General features: G+C 35.2%; 3 protein-coding genes across 3 annotated transcripts in view; 2 read left to right on the plus strand and 1 right to left on the minus strand.

The window, feature by feature from the left end:
* Positions 1–9,549: 9,549 nt before the first annotated feature.
* Positions 9,550–12,050, plus strand: LOC105831903. Its single transcript, XM_012672364.3, has 3 exons — positions 9,550–9,774; positions 10,440–10,621; positions 10,757–12,050. The coding sequence occupies exons 1-3, from the start codon at positions 9,586–9,588 to the stop codon at positions 11,049–11,051; spliced, it is 666 nt and encodes a 221-aa protein (XP_012527818.1). The 5' UTR covers positions 9,550–9,585; the 3' UTR covers positions 11,052–12,050.
* Positions 12,051–14,969: 2,919 nt separating this feature from the next.
* On the plus strand, positions 14,970–16,099 carry LOC105838347 (ribonuclease P protein subunit rpr2). Its single transcript, XM_012683858.3, has 4 exons — positions 14,970–15,142; positions 15,222–15,283; positions 15,405–15,496; positions 15,585–16,099. The coding sequence occupies exons 1-4, from the start codon at positions 15,139–15,141 to the stop codon at positions 15,949–15,951; spliced, it is 525 nt and encodes a 174-aa protein (XP_012539312.1). The 5' UTR covers positions 14,970–15,138; the 3' UTR covers positions 15,952–16,099.
* The window catches only part of LOC105838345 (cadherin-87A), a 191,554-nt gene continuing 183,765 nt past the window's right edge, over positions 16,020–23,808 (minus strand). Inside the window, exons 13-28 of the mRNA XM_036291624.1 lie at positions 23,458–23,649; positions 22,879–23,132; positions 22,446–22,573; positions 22,147–22,367; positions 21,513–21,812; positions 21,134–21,378; positions 20,540–20,833; positions 20,189–20,386; positions 19,877–20,099; positions 19,147–19,691; positions 18,824–18,999; positions 18,603–18,738; positions 18,342–18,466; positions 18,169–18,270; positions 17,883–18,096; positions 16,020–17,576 (exon numbers count right to left, since the gene is read on the minus strand). Of these exons, the coding sequence (XP_036147517.1) occupies positions 17,460–17,576; positions 17,883–18,096; positions 18,169–18,270; positions 18,342–18,466; positions 18,603–18,738; positions 18,824–18,999; positions 19,147–19,691; positions 19,877–20,099; positions 20,189–20,386; positions 20,540–20,833; positions 21,134–21,378; positions 21,513–21,812; positions 22,147–22,367; positions 22,446–22,573; positions 22,879–23,132; positions 23,458–23,649 (3,470 nt within the window). The 3' untranslated portion in view covers positions 16,020–17,459. The remainder of the gene's footprint in view (positions 17,577–17,882; positions 18,097–18,168; positions 18,271–18,341; positions 18,467–18,602; positions 18,739–18,823; positions 19,000–19,146; positions 19,692–19,876; positions 20,100–20,188; positions 20,387–20,539; positions 20,834–21,133; positions 21,379–21,512; positions 21,813–22,146; positions 22,368–22,445; positions 22,574–22,878; positions 23,133–23,457; positions 23,650–23,808) is intronic.

Here is a 23,808-nt window from a genome sequence, read left to right on the forward strand (position 1 = left end):
TCGACGAGGTAATAAAAGTAATTAACCACTGCGCAGAAATGATAATACGCACAAAAACATTTCATCATATTCTACAGTGAGATTTGCTACATGTTTACTGTCGTATGATAATGAACTTGACGAAACTTTTAGACTAATCGTTTTCGTGAATTAGCGCAGTAACGTCACTAATAAATATCGTAAATATGCATAATTTTATTTATTGTGCGTCACTCGCGACTGCAAATGCGTACAATATACGCGTGCATATTTATTTGCGCGGTGTAAAAAGATTTACAAGCATTTCTTAACAGACTTACAAAGAAGATTATTACGATTGGAATTTTAACGAGTATTCAGAACAATCAATTACAATCTGTTTGCGTCATTTTGCGGGAAAATCTCACATTTACGGTGAAAAAAATTGCGGAGGTAACCAATTCCCAAGGGCCAACGATTATGTTATTGTTATTTCTGAAGGCACGTAGCTCGAAACTTCGAAGGTTCGAGATTTTCAAAGTGGCAAACAATAAGATTCTGTTTTACAAAGATCTACGCAAGTAATTCAATGCGAGAGTTGCACAATTCTTCCGGCCTGTTGCGTTTACTTTTTTTACTTTATTTATTTAAAACATCATGCGGCTAATAACGTATCAATCCTTGAGAAATGTTGGTTATCAACGTATAACTACGTCACGCGTATCGCGTGAGGCGTAACGACTCCGTTCCATTAATAATGGAGCCATCCAGACGCGAATCAGATGTTTGTGACGGTCCGCTTGTCTTCGGACATAAAAACATCGTACGATCTCTCGACGAAGCCTCAAGTTAACACTTGAGTGTTTACTGCCTACGATTGGCTGTCATTGCACACAGCGGCATGTGTTCTCGCGGCGATCTTTCTTCGAGGAATCCGCACGTGGCAATAATTGCTGTGGGTTGACACTGTCGATCTTGTTGAAGTTGGTTCTCAACACACATAAATGCTCTACGTACTCGAGAAGCACTTCGTGCTTCTGGAACTCGATCATCATCTTACTTCGAATAAGCTCTTGTAGAAACCGCGTGAATCGTTTCGTTTCGTTGACACGTGACAAACAAGTTGCGGTCAAATTACATGGAAATTTCGATATTAAAATGCACATACTCGAGAATGTATGGAACACACGTGTACAACAAAGGAATGTTTTTTTCCAAGTATTTAGTGATGTAGAAATATTTCCTGGTCTAATGTGTGTGACGCATATCAAGGTTATGAACGAAAGAAAAGAAACAGGCTCATAATTTCGGTCGCAAGGCTACGTTTAATTCGATTAAATTTCCCAGTCGTTGCCGCGCGGCTACAAATTGCCTATTATTTCGTAACGTGCCGGCTTTACTAACCGTCGAATCACGCGTGGACATTAGCAACACGCCTACGATGACATGGCACGCGAGTAAATGCGGAATACACCGCGTGGCAATAGAATTTATCGCTTGAACTTTAGCCCGGTGGTTAGCGCCGGAAGCCGGCACAGTTAAAAGGAAGAGCGACGCGGCAATTGAAAATGTTGCAACCGACGTGTTAAAAATGCAATTGCGATTCAAGTCTGTTATCGGGAAATGGAAGCTCTACGAGTGGCATTTTAGATCTAAGCTATATCGAGGCTCTGGCTAATCTGGGGTCACGAGTTATCATTAGTGTAAGCCTGAAAGAAACGCCTATATGCGTGCTGCAATAAAGCTGCCCGTTTATATAATTTAAGGGATATTGCAATTGCAGCTTCACTTCTTACACGCGTATCTTCTTCTGTTAGCGCAAAATGCACCCTGACGTTCATTCAGTGCATCTAATTTTATTTGAACAGGATATATTTAGAAATAATATCCCCTTCCCTAGAATATGAAAATCTAGATGTAGAAACGATAAAAGAAACGAACAGAAGGATTATAAATAGAAAAAAAAAACTTTCGACACGCGTCTCTGCACGACACAAGACTCTGAGGAGGAAACAGCCGGAAGTAAGTATCTTTTATTACTTTTGAAGTTACTATATTGAATATTAATACACTCTTACGAATTAGCCTATTAGCCTCGATGATACGCGATTATGGCGGATTATCTTTACGCACACGCCTCATATCTAAAATCGCCACGAGCGATTGTGCGGCCTTATTTCGCTGACCCCATTATTCGCGATGCAGTCACCGTTAATGAACAGTACGCTATCGTTAAACGAAAAGATTTCTTTTTCAAACGTAAGTTTTCTATAATTTTAGTAAAAATTGAAAAAGGTCTTCAACCAATTTTCATTCAAAAATGTATCCTACTGATAGCACTTTTGATTTTGTTTTAATGTGGATCTTATCTTAACTTCAACGACCTGAAAAAGAAATTTACACGAAATAAAAATAAATAAATCATTCTAATTGATTTTAATGTTCGAGAGCTAGTCAACTTCTATTTTATTTTTCTAACGCGATTTAGAAAATATTTAAATCGAGGCACATTAAAATTCACACCGAAATATTTATGATAGTAAACAAAGTTTGATATTCGTGAAAGAGAGATTTAAAAAAATGATAATTTTAAATGTCTTATTAGCCATATTTACTTGTACGCGCATAATGCAAATGTTGCTCTTAAAAATTTCTACCTTTGCATACGCGCATTCCATAAATGATTCGAATTCATAGAAACGATGACAAAGGCACTAAACTTTTTCACATCTGTTCCTTCTTTTCTGTTTTTAAAAACGCGAATTGCAACAGACGAAAAGCAGCTTTGCGAATCGCTAAGAGGTCAATCGACGCATTAAATACCTATTGACCCTCGTAAGCTCGTTTATTGGTTTAATAGGTTGCATAGACTGAGAATAAGTTTGAACTGTCTTTGTGCTCGAAGACTTTAAGAGACTGTTAAAGAAATATCTCGCAACTCGTACTTTCGATTAAAAAAAAGAACAGACTCATTAATCCATCTTTTATGATTAAAATTAAGTATAGATAAAATAAAGATAAAATAAAGTAAAAATAATATATATAGATAATTGTATGTGTATGTAAAGATATAATTTTTTTAAATAATATTAAATTTTTAGTCAAAGTCAATATACTTTTCGATAAAATTTTACTTATCACATGATTGCATTCATTTCAAAAGTTTTCATATTATTTTGAAGCTAAAGTGCTATCGCGCTACAGGTCGACGCACTAGTTTCGATGGCCGTTTAATTTCTTTCGAATCGCATCTTTTCGCCGATTTGCGCTAATGAAGCAATTACAATGACTGGATTAATCAAACGGAATTTTTTTCAGCGAGATACTTGGAGGTGGCGTAAAAAGTAATTTGGATAAGACAAATCTACTTCTTGCGCAAAAAAGGGGGAAACATGTATACATCTCAACGTATAATTTACACTTGAAACCGATTGCTTTATAGTTCGAAGAATTGGTCGAGACATAATACGTTCAATATTAAAAGGAATTTGCACTTCGTTCTCGCCTTGAAGAATAGAAGATTTTTTTCAAGATAAAATAATAGTTACAATTATCTAATAACAAAAATGTACAACAATGCAATTATAAGGCGTATATATTGCTTTAATATCGTCACGTGAATTAATCTTTTTTAATGAAGTCAATTGTAAAAAGTAATTTAATAATTTTCTTTTCTCTCTAAGAAAACACAGAAATATGCAACAATTTAAGGAATTCTGTGAAAACCCACATTAAATTCATGCATTCTCGTGAATTCCCATGAATCCTTGAGAAGGAATCCCCGACTTTGTTGAAAAAATTATACCCAACGTAAAAAAAAGAAAGAATGTGCCGTCTATGGAAACGTCTCACAAGGGAAGAGAATCCGGTTCCAACACGGTAGACATTGGGATATGCAAAATTACAACTGAATAGAAAACAGGTCTTCGAACCAGTTTTCCGAGCTTCAGCGTACGCTGACAATGAGTCAAGAAGAAAATTACGGATGAGATAAACTGTTATATGTAGGACATCAATTTTAAACTTAATGATTCACGCGGGATAAAAAAGAAACTTGGATATTCTTTTTTCATGTAATTGAAATAAATATGTTCTTTTCTGCCTCTCAAATAAACCGAGAAACAGTAGAAGGACGTAAAGATTACTAAAATCCATATAAAATCATTGTAATTACAAAAATAAATTTTATTTTTGTAATTGAACGATAAAGTAATATTCCATCACGAAGTGAACATTATTGTGAAAAAAACAAATCTGCGGCGTTTTGTTTTTTTTCCGAAGTGTACTATTAATACATTGTAAATTGAATACTAAGTAAATTCATTCTGTTTGCTCGATTAAAACCGCGTGCGCACCGTGCGCGTAAATTAACGTCACTGTAATTATGATTAATTAACCTGTTGCGTCGTTGAAACGAGACACACTTATGATACATATGCGTTGCAGGTAATAACAAATCGTATTGCCACAACTTTTTAATCGATCAAAGATGACTTGATCATGTCAAGTTGAAGCTCAGAAGCAAACGAGATTAACATCCTCTCGAGTGTCAATTGATTTTTTCCCGACTGTTTGACTTTTTTTTAAATAAACCATTAATAATTTTATTTATACTTTGACCAGTTTAAGTCCGTATCAGATACATTGCGAATTGATGGCTGATTCAATTTTAATCTCCAATTTATAATTTCCCAATAAATAGTCTGATATAAAACATTTTTTTCTAACATTTTAAAATTTTCAATGTAAAATAGCTTCTTGTGAATTGCATTAAATAAAAATTTTATTGCACTAAAAATTGTTGTTCACCCTTATATTAAATTGAGAATGAGATTTGGTCTAGGTATTTACAGTATTTGTAAATTACCAACTAGAAGTCATTCATTTTCAGTCGTTTAAAGTGAAAAGAAAACCCTATCAGTTTTTATTCACGAGAAGCTTTTTATTCATTTTGAATGTTTCAATGTAAAAATTTGTGTTTTATATACTTGAGTTTAAAAGCTATTCTTTATTAATTTTAATTGAATATTAATATACATTTACTCTCCTGACTATTCTCTTGAATACAAAAATCCAAGTAACTTTCCGCGCGATATCTGTCCACCGAGCACCAAACAATCGACACGTGCATATCACTAGAAAGTCGTTAAATCGAAATTCAAGGTCAGTTGTGATATAGATGCACGCTAGATAGGTGTCTGACCTACCAGGGTATGTGTGTGCTAAGAGAAAAAGAGAGAAAGAGACAGAAAGAGATGTTCCAGGTCAAACACGTGCGTCAGCAATCGTAGAAACGTACATAGGTATATAGTATCGTTCACGCGTGCGCGATTCTCAAAGTTGTAGAGATGCAGTTAAGATGCAGTTAGACTTTGCTCCGCGAAACTTCAGATCCCCGGCGAGAAACGTAAGCAACATACCTTCGATGCGTTTAAGATAGCAATATTTATAAAAAATGTTCCACGCATATCGCGCAAATAACCGCAAATAATACTACGTGATTAGTTACGCGAGAAAAAAAGAAAGAAAAAAAGGGATAAACGAATGACGTCGGAAGGAGAAATACTTATTCTCCGAACAATAATTATAGAGTAAAGAAAATTTTGTTTTTATTGAAGCCACTGACGTAAAATATGCGTTAAACGTATGAGCGATAATACGCAATAACTGACCATTACGATCTACGTAAATATAATATAGCCACATGAAATGTGTGATAAAAACATTAAATTAGCGATATTTGTAATATTTAATGCGACAGCGATGTGCTATATGAGCGTCGTAATTCCAATATTTGCAATAAATCAATTGGCAAAATATTCACGTCGCTAAGCGCACAAAAATATACTAGGGAATTGTCTTTTAAATCATGTTTATTTGTATTTAAAAATTGATTATTAACTTAATGGATATTAAATGACGAGACAATGCGTAACAATTTTTTTCTGATAATGATAAGAAATTGAATCGAATCTTGAAGGCAACAAAACGTCCTTGGAACAAATCTTCCTCTTTAAAAAAGTATGTCAATCAATTATCGATATATGTTTCTCTGTTATACTCTTAATAAAGAATAACATTATATTCCAAAGTTTTATGAATTTCACCAATTGATTTCATCATTGTTGAACTTTGATAACAGTAATTTAAGAGATATATAGAGAAATGTTTGGAGAATCTTTCAAATTTTATACAATTTAAAGAATTTTTATGGGAAAGTGATATCTTTAACAATTCTCGTTAATTCTCATAAAAATACTGACAAAAAATTTCTTATATCATGCTTTCAATATCTAATAATGTATAATTTAAGTATTTCTTCTTAACTGAGAAAAAAAAATTGTTGATTTGACAAAATTTTCCAACTAAATCAAAATTTTGTCAGTTCAAGAATTTGTGCATTTAAATGTACAAATTTCAATTCAAGTATTTATATAGTTAATTAAAATATATAAATACTTGAATAGACAATTTAATTTAGTTGGAAAATTTAGTCAAATTAACAATATTTTTTTTCTCACAGAAATGTGAAAAAATAACGTATATTTTTTATTTGTTAATTTATATAAACATTTTTATATGTTATTTTCTCACATTTCTGTTGGATCGTCAACCGTCAGATAAAATCCAAAAACTGATTTGCCGAATGCTCGTTGATCATTCGAGACTGTAAACAGGAAAATCAAGATAGATAACATAATCAATTTGTATCTTACGACAAATGTATCCACTTAATTATAAATACACATCGCGGGATCGGCCAATATTTGATTAATCAATATATAATTACAGTAGTCAAGTATGGAAATTTTTTGTATACAGTAGTAGTGATCCTCTTATCAATCACCTCCCCTTCTTCTTCCCTGCTCTCGTGCTCTCAAAGCGTGGAATTAAAGTAATTTTAGATTCCGCAATCTCCACGAGGGGCTAATGATATTGTTGAACCAAATGTCGCGATAGGGTCGCAAGTGCAAGTGCACCACAAGTACTTGTAACCTTCAGGCTAATCTAATGTTGGAATAATCGGACTCGCCTATCATAAATCGCTCGTCGGAACGTCGCTCTTATTTTTATCTGCAAAGAGCACAGACATAACATGAAATTTTTCTTAGTTGTGCGGTATGTTAGCAACTTTCTCTCTATTCCTTTCGAATATCTCAATCGAAGCGCCTCGCCATTATCACACAGTATGCGTGAAAAATGCAATTTTTATTACGGAACAATTTTATTCACCTTTCACGACTTTACTAGATGTTAATTTCAAGATAAAATTCTGTAGAGACTTCATTTCACATTGATAGACAATTTTATACTTGTTCGACGACTTATTCAGTGATATATATTTTTGAATACGTCCAAAAAAGAAGAAAAAAAATTATATTATTATTGAAAATATATTCAAAGAAGCAATCCGATTTATGCCCAGAGCACCTATTGCATCATTTTATTCTTCTTTTACTAATGATAAAGATATGACGTCGATAGGATTTTAAGCGTGAATCGAATCATGGTCAAGATATTATTCCTAGATAAGATTCCCCCTCCCAAATAAAAATTTAAAAAATAATTAACACAAGATAATGATAAGCTAACTCAAGGTAATTTTAATTAATTGCAAACTATTACCGACAAAGTCAGCAGAAAAAAAGACGAATGTTTGAGAGTAGAAGATTCACGAGGACGCGCAGCGCACTGTCGCGAGTATAAGTAATTTTATTAACAATATGATGGTATCAATGATCGTCATTGCGTGACGTAAGAAACGACACACTTGTGCCTTTTGTTGGGAAGTCGGCAATAATTCTCTTCCTTCCGCGACTAACGGTTTTTTTCTACATAGGAAGCGTTCGTAGTAAAAGAAACAACAACAATCATAAAAATGTTACGCACGAGCAAAAGAATGTTCACGATAATATTGAGTAATCACGATAACATCTAAATATTGAATATATCATTGATTTTACGATGTTATTATTAAGTGCACGTTATATTAATAACCAGTTTCTTATTAGTCGTTTTTACTTACTTATCTCAACGTTTTCTCTCTTAATGCAAAAGAGAGACATTAAATCTTTTCCTTAAAAGTTTGCTTGAATATTAAGAATTTTCTAAGAGTACAGTATTTTTTCATCTCGTTTCTTCTCGCTTAATAAACGAATTTATAAGAATTAAAAATAAATTGTTCTTGCAAAAATGCACAGACGTTATGTACAAAAGGAGTATATTTAAAACTTAAAAAAATTTTTTAAACTTTTTTTTTATACTGTAGATTTCTTGAAATTGAAAATTATTAAAAAGAATAGAAAATACAATTTTTTCCAAATATATTATATATCTTTCTTTTGTTGAAACTAGAATCATCTTTATGTATTTATTATTTCTATTTATAAGAACAAAACAAAGTTTTCATGGTAATTCTTACAAAGAATTTAATTTTTTAATTTAAATATTTTTATCTTGTTCTAGTTCTATATTTCTCTTGAATAAGAAACATTTTCGATTCCTAGAAGAGTTATTATTTATCTCGCTTCATTTTTTGCAAGCTGTTAGTGATCAACATACAACATGAGAGAAAGCAACGTTTTTTAAATATTAAAATATTATTAAAATAGAGGTAAAAGAGTATATAAGGTTCGATTTGCATCAATTGATTCATGTCACCCTACAAAAAAAAAAAGATTAAAAAACACCTTTCTTCGACCTTACAAAGGAGATTAACTCAACTCCTTTGAATTAATCAAGATTTGACTGTCATCCCGAGTTATTACTGGCGCTTCTCGCGATATTCAGAGATTAAAACATCATTCGAAAAAATTGACTTACCGCGTTCAGCATCCGCTACTAACCACGTTGAAAAACGCTGGTCATTTTTCGCTTCGGCAGCCACCATCCGCCATCTTTCGGATTTGATATGCACCAACGCCGTTTTGCCGCGATTTCCAAGGTGGAATGTGATTTTTTCTTGAGATATCGAAAGATGTCTTTTTCCTCAGACGAGACGTTCTTTCATCTGAAAAAGACCGAAACTTTGCATTCCCGGTTACTGAAGGCAAGGAATCAAAACCGAAGATTGAAAAGGAAGATTGAATCCGTGTCCTCCCGGAGAGGCGGGGGGGGGGGGGGAGACGAAGTTTCGTGAAAGTTTCTCTCATCGACGTTAATAAACCGAAGTTAATAACAATCGGCAATGATTACTCACCAGCTTCGTCAACGATGTTCCTCCTCCATGAAGAAGCCGCCGCTTGGTCGAAACGATCAAAACGAGCTCGAAATTATTTCACCCTTGATGCAACCCAGCAACCGCGCATCTTCTCCAGTCTTCTCATCACAGAGCGATGTGAAATTGCCTGAAATGCGCCAAGTGCGCACGCGTCCCACAAGTTGGCAGCAGTGCGCGAAATTTGAATCGACACGCTTCTCACACGATCTGTTCTTCTACACTTACTACACTGCACCTTCTAGTCCTCTTCTACACTTAGAACGAAACAGATATACGATTATGCATTGCAACAGAGTAGGAAAAAAGATGTAAACACGTGTTCGTCGTTCGGTTGCAAAACAAACGAAGAGAGCCGTTGGCTGTTACTTTCCGGCGTCGATTGTCGTTCCCCTTGGCGTAGCCGAAACATGGAAAAGAAATCGTTCCGGAATTATTTCGACAGGCTGCGGCGCAAGGCGGGCGAGATCGACGAGGGCGTCGAAAGGCTCGCCGAGACCTGGAAGATACCGCACCTTCTCGTCGGCGGCTACGCAGAACGTACGGCCGAGACCGACGCCTACCTGGAGGAGATGTGGGAAACTGTCCGGAGTACCGGCGTAAGTAGTTCCATTGAGAGAGCGCCTGAGATTTCTTGACGTTTCGAGGCGCCGGCTGAAATAAAAATCGTAAACCAATGCAAGGAATTATTTAATCGTCTGTGACTGATGGTGGATTCTGTGTAATAACATTGATAATTTTTTAAAACAACGATATAAATATTTTCGAGAGTTAAAATATATGTAAGAGCCATTGAAGAATTTTTTGTATTTGTAGAAGAAAAATTTAAAAAGTGTACCCTAACTGTAAAGTGTTAATTATTAAGCATCAATTGCTATTATTTAAATAAACTCAGTCATTTTTTTAAGTCAATTTAAATGGATCTCACAAATCTAACATCTAACTATATTACAAAGTCTGATTTTGACCAAATTTTGATTTTCAGTCTCGAAAGTTTAATTGTGATCTTCTAGTTTAGTCTGAAAAGATTTTTAAACTGTTATTCATTTAATTATAACTTTATTTAAAAGTATTATAAATTACTACACTTCTATTAAAGTTGAAATATTTATGTTGCTGTTCTATATATAATAATACACAATCATTATTTATAAATCTACAGTATTATTTTTAATGTATAAAAATATCCTATATAGTAAATTTTACTATTCTAAAGAAATTCTAAAGTGAACATTTGATTATGTAGCGTGTATAATTATTGCAGAATGCAGTGGAGAAATTTCAGTCAGAATTGGAACCATCCTTGGATGAAACAGATCAGTTTCTGAATGAGACACAAGCAATATATGAAGATTTAAAAGAGCAATGCGACAATTTAGACATTGTTTTAGCGGAATATGGCTATCATTATGAAGAGAGTAACAGTGAGCAGGAAAATCATTCTCGGTATTGTATCATTGCTTATACCTAACAAATTGATATAACAAGTTTTAGACAACAAAATTGTTTTTCAAACACGCATTTTACAAAATATTATATACTCCAGAAATATAGTTGTTGTAATGTTTTTTCTTTTTTTAGAAATGATAGTCAAGATTGCAGGAATGACAGCGTTTTTCTTTCTGAGGAAATTCCTGACGTGGAAGTGGAATTCACACCAGATTTGACATGGAAATGCAAAGCTAAGTCCAGAGACTCAGATAATTGCAATGGGAATCAGAAAATCATCAAGGGTATTGCGACACCTGTAATCAAAAGTCTAGAGTCGGTTCTACAATCGGAAGTTCTTAATGCGAGAGGAACATATGTAAGCAACGCAGCATCTGCACAAAAATCAAATCACTCGAAACAAATTACGAAAGTCTTGAGAAGATAATCTTAATTCATACATTTTCTGTATTTCTCAGCAGTTTAAAAAAAAGAAGTGCTTGTATAGTATATTGAGATAACATGATTAATGACAAAAATATTTTTAGAAAGCAAATTTAATTAGTTTATATTATAATTCTTAAAGTATAAATATATATGTTTATTCATTGTTAATATATAAAGCGATCTGAATTATTTACCACTTATGCTAGTTTCATCGCAGTTACGATATAACAAAGGAGATCTCTGGTGAAAATTTTCCTCAAAATTTTTAATACAATTTTTTTTAATCGTGTAAATTTTAAAATTTCTGCATAATTTTATGACGTTACAAAATTTTTAGATTTTCTTTATAAATTGGAACAAATTGAAACACTTTCAGAAATCCTGAGAAAAGTCTATATCCTTTTCAGAATTTTTCACATAAATAGAAATATAAGATTTTTAAGCTTTCTTTCTGATATACATAATGTCTATCTGACTAAGGAACCACTAAGAGAATTCAACTCTGTTCTGGATTACAGTTACTTCTTTCTAATTGTATTTCACACAATAACATACATTTGTATTAACTTCAATATAACTTCAATTCCATCGTCAAGCACTGAAGACGACTTAAAGGTAATCCAAAATGTTTGTAACACATGAATCCAGCTTAATTAAATTATTACCTAACAGGAATTTATTAATTTCTCGTTTTTGTATACCAATAATTTCGCTGATTCCTTAGGCCCTATTTTTTGCATATAATTTCTTGTAAAATTTTGATAAAATCTTGTAAAATATGAAAGTTTAAATTATTTTTTAGAATTTGTAGAATGAGGAATATAAATTTTTTAATTGTAGAATATCTCAATACTTCTGAAAAATAACTCAATTAATATAAACATTAAAAAAAAATTTTCACTAGGGATGTTAGAATTGGAAAGCAAGAAACTAGTCCTTACGAATTTTTATACACATTTTTGTAAAGGATTTCATAATAAAACTTCAAAAAATATAAAAAGCATTTTTTTCTGTAAATTATAGATTAACATTTATATGTATAAATGATCTGTATATCTGCATTGTGTGTATGTATGTGTAGCATGTAATGTAGATTGTATGAAAACTGTTTTATGTATTATCTATATTCTATAAGTAATTTTTGGCAATCGTTTGGTACGTGTACCAAAGCGTACCAAACTGTACCAGGGGCTCAATTCTGTACCACCTACCGACAAGTATCAGTGTTGTTGCGCAGATATTTTATATGGCAAAAAACCTATGCAACAACACCGATAATTGTCGGTATGCGGTACTGATGCGGTACAGAATTGGGGCCCAGAACTAATAAGATATAAGTAAATTTTTATCTTATTGGTTCTGATACAGTTTGGTACGTGTACCAAACGATTGCCAAAAATTGCCTTATATAACAATAATCAATGGATTATAAAAAATTCAAAATTCACTAGAAATTGTGATAGCTATATTCCTTTTATTTTTAATATTATATTTTTTTATCGATACTAAAGCTAACTTTAAATATATTTAATTTAAATACATTAACAATTTTATAATTTAATTACTTTTTCTGTACTGTGTTATTCAATTTATAATAATTTACACTGTTTGAATTGTTCGCATAAAAAGAATTTGTGTAAACATATGTCAATAATAATAAAATAGTAAATATATATAGATGTAATTTTGAAATTTACTACACAACTTTGTAAATAATTCCATTTGGAAGTGATGCAGAGTGATCTAACTTAAAACTCAAACAAATCAACTCAGCCTAACCTTAAAATCGCGAAGCTGATATCACAGAGGAACCTGAGAGCGATCATCGCGTCGTTTTCATCAATCAGCGCCTCTATGTGCACAAAATATGCACATTAAACTACGTAGTCAAATACCTACGAATCCCGTAGGTAATGTGCATGACTTTTTGAGTCTCCTCTATACTATGTCCACATTTATTTGGTTCAGTTTCATGCTATACCCGTAAATTTTACAATTATATGCATTCATATTTTAAATCTGTTTTATGCAATATGCTTGTGCATAATCGTGTTCTATAAATGTGCAATGCCACATATACATGATATAAATTCAAATAATTGATTTGATAAAAATTCACTCACCGATTGCTGTCGCTGCTCCTGCTGCTGATGCTGCTGCTACTGCTACATTCCTTTTCCGGAATACCGAGTCGCTCCATGAATGCCACTTTCTGCTGATATTATCCTGCTATTCTCGAATCGCACATTAACAACGATCGCCCGATACTTTATTCGGCACTCTCGATATTACCGATAATATATCACACACGAGTAAAACACGTAAACTGCGCGCGAGAATTTCACTTGACGCGACCGCGTTACATTAAAAAAAATACGTGAAAGGACGGCTTCGTGGAAACGCAGGCCGAGGAAAGCGATGAGAAAACCGTTTGAATAAAAATTACGACTAGTAACGCTTTACTTCACTTTACTTAATTGGCACTCGGGATATTCTACCGAATTAACGTATCCCCTTCGAGCAAACACTTTGCTCGAACGTGCACGCGAACACTTCACTCGAAGGCAAACGCACGATGCCGCACTTTACACATGAATACCTCTGCTACGTACGATCTCACGTCTCGCGACGGCACTCTCGACAGTCTCAACATCGTAGTTGGGCACAATTCGAATTCTGAATACGCGAGACACACGCGAAACACGCACGGAGTCAACGGAACGTTCGACTGCGTATGACCAGCGCTGGAGCACGAAGAAGCATGGCTGCCGGCACGGCAGCGGCGGACGTGACCGTTGGTAGCTACACTCGGCGGTACTCGGCGCTGGTCGGCGCGACTCGGCGGCCGACTTGCCGAGTCGCGCCGACCAGCGCCGAGTACCGCCGAGTGTAGCTACCAACGGTCACGTCCGCCGCTGCCGTGCCGGCAGCCATGCTTCTTCGTGCTCCAGCGCTGGTCATACGCAGTCGAACGTTCCGTTGACTCCGTGCGTGTTTCGCGTGTGTCTCGCGTATTCAGAATTCGAATTGTGCCCAACTACGATGTTGAGACTGTCGAGAGTGCCGTCGCGAGACGTGAGATCGTACGTAGCAGAGGTATTCATGTGTAAAGTGCGGCATCGTGCGTTTGCCTTCGAGTGAAGTGTTCGCGTGCACGTTCGAGCAAAGTGTTTGCTCGAAGGGGATACGTTAATTCGGTAGAATATCCCGAGTGCCAATTAAGTAAAGTGAAGTAAAGCGTTACTAGTCGTAATTTTTATTCAAACGGTTTTCTCATCGCTTTCCTCGGCCTGCGTTTCCACGAAGCCGTCCTTTCACGTATTTTTTTTAATGTAACGCGGTCGCGCCAAGTGAAATTCTCGCGCGCGGTTTACGTTTTACTCGTGTGTGATATATTATCGGTAATATCGGGAGTGCCGAATAAAGTATCGGGCGATCGTTGTTAATGTGCGGTTCGAGAATAGTAGGATGATGTCAGCAGAAAGCGGCATCCATGGAGCGACTCGGTAAATATACTATTTTTTCAAGTGATACATTTCTTTACCTGCTTTTGTGTTTGAGTTTAGGAATAATATTTATTACATTTTCAGAATCAAAACCGGAAAAGGAATGTAGCAGTAGCAGCAGCAGCATCAGCAGCAGGAGCAGTGACAGCAATCGGTGAGTGAATTTTTATCAAATCAATTAATTGAATTTATATCATGTATATGTGGTATTGCACATAGAACACGATTATGCACATTTGCATAAAACAGATTTAAAATATGCATGCATATAATTGTAAAATTTACGGGTATAGCAAATAAACAGAACCAAATAAACGTGGACATAGCATAGAAGAGACCCAAAAAGTCATGCATATTACCTACGGGATTCATAGATATTTAGCTACGTAGTTTAATGTGTACATTTTGTGTACATAGAGGCGTTGATGGATGAAAACACCTAAAACGACGCGATCACGCGATTGATATCATTTGATATCATTAAAAAACTGTCAAGCTGTTGACGCATTCACTGTTCGACGATATAAATTTTTTGGATTGTTAATTATTGATCTAAGTTAAAGCACTAACTAAAACTTTATAATGAGTGAGTTAAATATTACTAAAACGTTTTTCAATGAGCATTATACATTTATTCAAATATTTATTTATACACGTGTTTACAGAAAACAAGAATCAATTTTGCCCTCACAAAGATATTTTACACAGAGTGAATTACTTATATCAAGTATGAATAATTATGTTCAACTTTCTTCAATACATTATATTTATTTATCTATAATTTTTATCTTATAAAATAACCTAAAACTATGTGACATAATCTAGTGCCTTTTAATATTTCATCACAGGCTAGTCGTCTGATGGCGTTAAAAAATCGAGTCGCGGCATCCTATTTCGGTAAAAATTTGCTGGCTTGTAGCAACAAGGCACAAATACGCATGTAAGTTTACAAGTGACTCATCAGTTCCCATGGAAAAAAAACAAAGAGAATGATTAATGAGAATTATATTAATGATTAATTATCTTAGGGAACCAAATTTGAAGAGGACTATGTGCAAATATTGTCGAAGTCCACTCATACCTGGGGAGACGGCTAGAGTTAGATTAGTATCGAAACCTATAAAGGGTATCAAATGGACATGTTTGACTTGTATGATGTATACTAAGAGATATCCTATGAAAAAAGAATACAAATTATGGATTGATCAGCCAGAATCAGTTGCTGAGATATTAGATTTTACACCGAAATCAAAGAACGAAAATATTCAGAAACCTGGCTCAGCGAATGTTGCTGAGAAAGTAAAAGAATTAGGACAAACTAACTTAGAAGGACGAATTAAATTAGAAGAACAAACTAAAAATCTTCCTAAAAATTCTAAAGTTGATCCTGTCTGAAAACTAACAATTAAAATATAAATATAGGAAGCCAAGCACAGGTCCAATTTAGGAACTAGCCCAAAATCTGGTGTACGAATATTTTTTATTAATGACTTACATAAAATATGTTACAATATTACAATAAATTTGTAATTAATAAAACAGATATTTCGCTAACTGGAATATTCATAACCATCTAGTAATATCATAATACCGATAATAGTTTTACATTAAATGTTCTTAGAAATAACTCGATCGTAAGCTAAGTTACTGCTGTTGTCGAGTAATTGCGATACGTTTTTTTTTTTATTACGGAAAGTGGCATCCGCAGGGAATTCCCGAAGGTCACGATCTCTGATGTGTTCTTAGCAGAGGACGGTTTGTGGAGTCACGCTATTAAAGTGTAAAGTGTCGACAATGGTTTTTCGAAGGCAAGATCATTTCGCCGCGGTGACACTGGAATTCGCTGCGAGCGTCATTATTTCATCTAACTATGATATGACTATGTCCGCCCACCGCCAGCGACTCGCGTGCAAAATCATTACGAGTTAAATTATCGCACTCACACTCGGGCGCAATCAAATCACAGTTTAATCGGAAAGAAGAGAAAAATATCAGTCATTTAAAATATGCTATCTTAAATAAATACACTAGAACGAAATTAACGCGGTACTTAGAAATTGTATATACGCGCTATATCTTGATTATAAACGTCCCATTGTGTCTGCTGGTAACAATGGCGCGATTATTATTTGTTCACTGGATACAATACCGCATCGCGTGGATGCCCAAGAACGTGGCAGTGATCGTTGTAAAACATTCGTACAGGATGCGTTCGCGAAGGATTCGAACGCGCGCGTACGTACCTCGAAAACGCATAAATACTATAAACTAACGAGGAAATTAATACGAAAACTGGGCTGGACGGAATCTACACATTCACTTATATACATATATCTGTCGTGCCAAGCTTCGGTCGTGTCGAGTTATCTCACAGTATCTATTTTACCTAGCTTATATTCCTCTCTCCTTCTTGTCTTTTGCCTTTTTTTGATTCTCCTAAAAAGTAGCTCTATAACGATAAAGTCAGACGGGACCCCAGGTTGGCAACGCACACATATATACATGCACACACCAGCTACAGGGATTAATTATTCCAATAATATTGACTGTGTCGTTCGTCGTCACTCTTCATCATGAGTCCTTTCGCAAGCTCTCGGAAGATTCTAAATTGAAAAATGGCAGAAGTCACGCTAGTGAGAGGGCGGATCTCGCGAATGTGTCTTGTGTCGCTCTTCTCGTACACGCGTCTACTCGCAAGACAAACCCGACCAATATTTAACTCGGTTATTGTCAAAGAGGTGTGTGCATGCGAGTCGTCCGAAGTATGCTCCGAAGAGGCGCGTGCAATGAAAAAGAGCCGCGGACAAAGAGGTACAACGTACGGCGACGGAGCTTATTTAGAGATAGAAAGAAGGAAGGGAGGAGAGGATGGGCTGAGCATGTGCCCGCGTATCAGAGCTGATTTATATTAGCCCCGAAACGAATTGGGGCTGGCCGTCGCGGTCGACCGTCAGTTGCGGCATCACGTTCGGAGAAGGCTGGAATGTTGATCCTTGAAAACCCATTGCCGATTCGTATAACTGAAATATAATTAAATTAAATTTGTTAGTATTAAAAAATTAATAATATGACTAATGATGTTTTTTTATGTATATCAATTTTTTAAACCATAAAGCACAGTTGCAATAAGGATAAAGCAAATCTTTTCCAAGTGTAATTGACATGTATTGTTGTAATTTTTAGAACACTCGTATTACGTTTAAAATTATGATTTCAGAGAAAAAATCACTAATCAATATTAAATCTGTCGATATAAGATCTCGTAATGTGTGTGTGTGTGTGTGTGTGTGTTTTGATAACGCTCATTAGCTGTTTACTCAACTTACATTGTGATTTCCTGGAAGCGTCGTGTAATCTGGCGTGGTCGGACGATGCCTGTTCGTAGGCAATGGATGCTGGATAGTTGCGTAAGTGTTATCTTGGGATGTGTCACCCATACCGACGCTTACGCCACTGCCGCGTCTCTCACCGCCGAGGCCGCCCTCGGGCTCGCTGAACACTTGCATCGTTAACTCCTGCTCCTCATAGAGCTTCAATTTTCTACAATCGGAAAGAATATGCTTCGTCATATATCGCGTGTAAAGTTATATGTGCGTGAGAAACGTGACTTACTGCTCGATCCATAGAGGATTCTCTGTCGTATTTAATTCGTCGATGATCTGTTTCTTAATTAGGCCGTCCTTCTTACGTATATCATTTGGCACAGTTATCACCCTAAAATATCATTGATATATGATGACGTTAAATGTACGAGTGAGAATACTTCTTAAGCTTTTGATTCTTACCAATGACGTAAACAGCAACAAACTACTATAACAGTGACCGTGCCTACGAGTAAAACAACTAAGAGAGCTATCAAAGCAGCGAGTGCAGGATCAAATGGTGCCTCTTGAATTCCAGCATATGCGGGCTGAAATAATCATAAATTACATATATTTCAATAATTTTTAAAAATTATCAGTGTTTTATATCACAAAAAGACATTTTTTGCAGTTTATAATCATATTTTAAATTTTACAATCTTAAATTGCTATCACAATACTCACTACGACATTTTCTATGGCAAATCCAGCATAATAATGCTTCAAGAAATCATACTTTGCATCGATAACTTTGAGTACGTGAGGTATCGGCGCGATGGTTTGAGTTTTCGGTTCGACGACGTGCAAATACATATCGCACCTATAAAAAAAGGATTTTATAGAGATTGTATGCGGTAGATTACAATAAAAAAATTTAGGGAAAAATTATATCCTCATGTAATTACCATTCTCTGCGGATATGTCCAGAAGCGTCAACGTGATATCTGATATCGTCCACTACGACTCTGCTTTGAGTGGCGTTGGATAACTCTAAAACAATCTCGTCGCGTTCACTATTCACCTCCTCTGGAGGCCGGGACAGTATGACTCGTATTAACTGAGATGGTTCAAATACCCAGACCTTGAGAAAAAAAATTAATTAAAATCACGAAATAAGGATGTAGCAATTGTATTGTTATACAAAAAATCAATATTATAATAGTGAAAAAACTATTAGTAATATTGATATTAAATTATTAAATTATAATGCTAACTGTAGAAAGCTTACATGAACTCGGGTCATTGCGTATCTTTCTGGAATGGCCGTCTCCTTAGCGATGACTTCAACGATAAATCTATCTTGGTTGTATTCCGCCATGTACCCGCTCGTAATGAGTTTGCCATCCTGCGTGACATTGAACGGGCTTGGTACTATCGAGCCACTCGGTTTTTCTGAGCCGTATTTATAAAGATTTGCGCTGGCAACGTAGTAATGAAGAGTGCCATTATCACCGACGTCTAAGTCTGAAGCGGTTACTTTGGTCACGAAGTCATTTATGTTTGCCATGGAATTCACGCCGGCATAATAATCGTTGCGCTCAAAGATCGGTGGATTATCGTTCTCATCTAGTATAGTTATCGTCACGTTCACGTGTCCGTGTTCCGGATTGTGAATCAATGGTCGGCTAGATTGCGTGGGATTAATGTAAAGATCGGGATCATTAGACGCGAGAATAGAGAGAACATACTTGTCTCTCGTCTCTCGATCAAACGATTTATTCGCGTAAATACTGCCGTCGGATTTGTCCATGTAAAAAGCGTATCCTTCATTTCCTAAAAGAACAAGTAATACAATCATAAGACATTCGAATCTTCAATTATAAAAACATGTTAAAAAACAGATAAATAATTTTTCTATTAAATTTTTATTAAAAAATAGCTTTATTCGTCAAGAAATTATAAGAAGATATAATTCCAGTAAATATGATTCCAGATTGGTATATCATTTATATATTTACCTGCTTCTATGTAATAGTAAACCTTGGCGTGTCTGCCTTCGTCTTTATCGTCCGCTGTGACTTTGCCAATAAAGTAATCTTTCGGTCGATTCTCGGACACGTGGAAATTATACTCCTCGTAGAATTGCGGTACGTTGTCGTTTGTGTCAACTAACTGAACTGTTAGCAGACGCAATGTCTCATATGCTGTAGGACTACCATGATCAGCCGCCACAAGAACAAGCTGAAAGAAAATATACACACAATCGTTTCATTAGAAATATAACTTAATATTAATTCATAACTTAATATTAATTACTAATAATTACTCACTTCAAATTTGCTCTTGATCTCGCGGTCAAGAATGATTTTTGATCGAAGTTCGCCGGTCTCTTGATCTATAGAAAATTCCTCGGTTTCTTGAACGTTTCTATTACCAACTTTCAAATGATAACTAACACGGCCATTCTCACCGGGATCTCGGTCAATCGCTTTTACAGTTAATATTAAATAATTCGGTACACCTGCATTCTAAAAATTGATCGTCTATTAATATCAATGATATTTCATACAATAAATTCATATTTTATATATTTTAGTAGTGATTTGACGAAAAGCTTTAAACAAGTTCTCTTTTTAGTTCTGACGCAAACAAAAAACATTATTTTTCTTTTTCGTATGTACCTCCGGAACTTCTACAGTCGCGTTGGTCAATTCCGGCATCACGAATTGCGGTTTATGTTGATTCACAGGTGTGACTCTTATGTCGACATAACATCTGTCCGAATGCGGACCACTTCCGGCGCCATCGCGTGCTTCGACCTCGATCCTGTAAGAACCGGCTCTACCAAGGAGAGCAGCCGCGGGGTACAGGATACCCGTTTCACGGTTTAATGAAAACGATTCGTTCTCGTTTCCATTGATAATTGTGTACCAAACTTCGCCGTTTGTCGCTTCATCTTGATCTACTGCTCGTACCTTCAAAAAAATTATCAATATGTCAATTTTACTACAATCTTTAATAAATTTTGTTAATTTCTTTAAAATTGTAAAATTTTTATTAAAAATGTTATCAATTTAATATTAAAAACTGAAATGATTATTTCTATCAGAATTTTCTCTATAAAAAATTGACTTCAAATTTTATATAATTTCTTTTAATCTTTTTTAAATATTTTTTCATATCAAACTTAATTATAGTTGGAAAAATTCCATATCACTACTTGTGATATAAATTATTATTTTAGGATTATTCAAAGCGATTTTAGATAATAATACCTGCAAGATAGGTGCCGGTGGATTAACAGACAAATTTTCTGCGACGGAAGCTCTATAGCTATGTTGTGAGAATATCGGTCTGTTATCATTCTCGTCAATTAACTTGATAACCACTGGCACGGTGGTGCTTCGCCGAGAATTTATATGGGCGCCGTCGCTGGCCATCACCGTTATGGTGATTTCCGGCGTCACTTCTCTGTCGAGAACCGTAGCACCGCCCACGGTAATCTCTCCGGTTTCGTGTCCTAAAATTGCGTGGATTTTATAAATGTTGAAAAATTAAAAGAACTATAAAAAAAGAACTATAAAAGAACTAAAAAATGGTCAACTTAGTTTAATTTTTTTTAATCGATACGATACAAATCCATTATTCGCTTACCGATATTAAAGTCAGCAGCATGTTCGCCAATTAAGCTATAGCTAACATCGCCAAAAGATCCTTCATCGCCGTCCGTAGCTTTCACGACGGTAACGCGAGTGCCAGGTGGAGAATTCTCTTTCACTGTTGCGTTATATAACTCCTTTTCGAATTTTGGATCCTGATCATTCACGTTAATCACGGTAACGGTAACTTTCGCAGCCGCGGAAAGTTGAGGCACTCCGGAATCGTAAGCGACCACCGTAAATTCCAATTGCTTTGTTTCTTCATAATCGATCACCTGACTGGTTCTTACAATTCCTGTAAACAAAGACACTACGTTCAAAACAGACGAACTTTTTCTTGTAAAAAAAACTAGACTTGTTATTTTGCATGGAATCGTTAAGATGTATCGAATTTATTATAAATTATTTTTATTATTTGATTTGTTTATTTCCCTTGATTCAAAGAATAAGTTATAATATGGATCAATAAAGTAAAAGATATTTAAACATTCTCTATATATTCACACATATTATTTCAAGGTTCCCTTGATACCTCATATAAGTAAAGTGCTGTTTTAGCAAGCAAATTGATTTTAGACAGTGACTTTCATATGCTTACGTGAAACTGACATGGGATTCGAGCAACTTACCGGTAATATTATCAATATTGAAGTAAGGACTCGGCGGATCGATGGCGTATCCCGCTATGTTACTATCAGCGTCCGTTGCCGTGAAAGCACCCACGACAGCGCCAGTGGGTTGCTCCTCTTGCATCTCTATCAGATACCGCGGGTTTTCTCGGGTCCACGGCTTCAGAAATTCTGGCGCCATGTGATTCACATCGATGATAGTAACTACTAGCTTGCCTGTTAAATTTTATATGATGTACGCCAAACATGATACGGAATATTTTGAGCAATTTTTTAAAATTTATGTTATCTACCTCGTCCCTTGTTGCAACGTGGGTGCCGTAGTATCGCTTACGACAACGGTAACGCTTACCGTTGCCGCGATATCACGATCCAAGGCTCGAACAACGGAAACTTGTCCAGTAGTGCGATCGACTGCAAAGAAATCCTACAAAAAAAAACGAATAAATGTATCAAAAGATAAAAAATAAACTAGATAAAAAATACTATATAAAAATAATATAGTATATTATACATATGTATAAATTACATGCTTCATAAAATACACACTTAATCGAACGTATAAATTATAGATTTACACAAAAAATTAAAAGGAATAAATTTTTAACAAAAAAAAAAAAAAACGTTTACTGCACGTACAGAAGTAACTTCTTCATATGTGATGAAACGCGAACTTATGTGAAGCAAAAAATTTTCAAAACGAAAGTTAAAATACGAACATGTTTCTCGTACCTTAAAAGACTTGCTGTCGTTGACACGTTGACCATTTCTGTCAATAGCGGTGATTGGCTCGGAAATAGCGAAGTTCAAAGCATCGAGATTTGTGCTATCCGGATCGGTGGCTTTCAATGTTGTGAAAACGGTGCCGATTGGTGTGTCCTCTGTAACTTCGGCTCGCTGCGTTTCGGGCGTAAAATACGGGGCCTTATCGTTGCTGTTCTCCACTTCGATCATTAGCGTCGTCGTTCCAGTCAGACTCGGAGTTCCTAAATATGAAACATGACAATCAGAAAATAAACGAAGGGTCGTCAATTGCAACAATTTTAACGATACGTTAAATTGCTTTTCACAAAATAAAAAACTTGATTGAACCCTTATACAAAATAAACCTAGCAAAACAAAAGTGATGTCAAAATGGTTTGATTTCAAAATAATTATTAAGTCACCTTTTGATCAATTATAATTTATTTTTCATTTTCATGTGATTTTGTCATTATTGTGTCAATCTTACTGTTCTACTCGGGTATTAATGCGAATTGTGCCATTGTTTCGTTACTTAATTTTTCCAGTAACTTGTGATGATGATATTACCTTTGTCGAATGCTATGACTTCTACGTGATACGTGTTCTTCTCGTCGTAGTCCAATTTTCGAGATACCGTAACGACGCCGGTGGTCTCGTTTATGGCAAAGTCGTCGAAAGCTCCCTTCTGTATTCTGTACACCAACTCCGCATTAACTCCGCTGTCGGCGTCTGTCGCGGTCATTTCTTCCACCACAGTTCCTAAAAAGTTGAATGATTCCGTTTATATTTAATCATCGGTGAAATGTCTCGCAAATCGAGAATGTAAATTTTCTTTTTTAAGGATAAATTTTTTTAAGAAAAGAAAATCTGTTTACTATACGTACAAAAGTAATTTCTCTGTATGTGATAAAACTTATG

Source organism: Monomorium pharaonis, chromosome 9 (assembly GCF_013373865.1).
Source record: "Monomorium pharaonis isolate MP-MQ-018 chromosome 9, ASM1337386v2, whole genome shotgun sequence".
Classification (NCBI taxonomy): domain Eukaryota; kingdom Metazoa; phylum Arthropoda; class Insecta; order Hymenoptera; family Formicidae; genus Monomorium; species Monomorium pharaonis.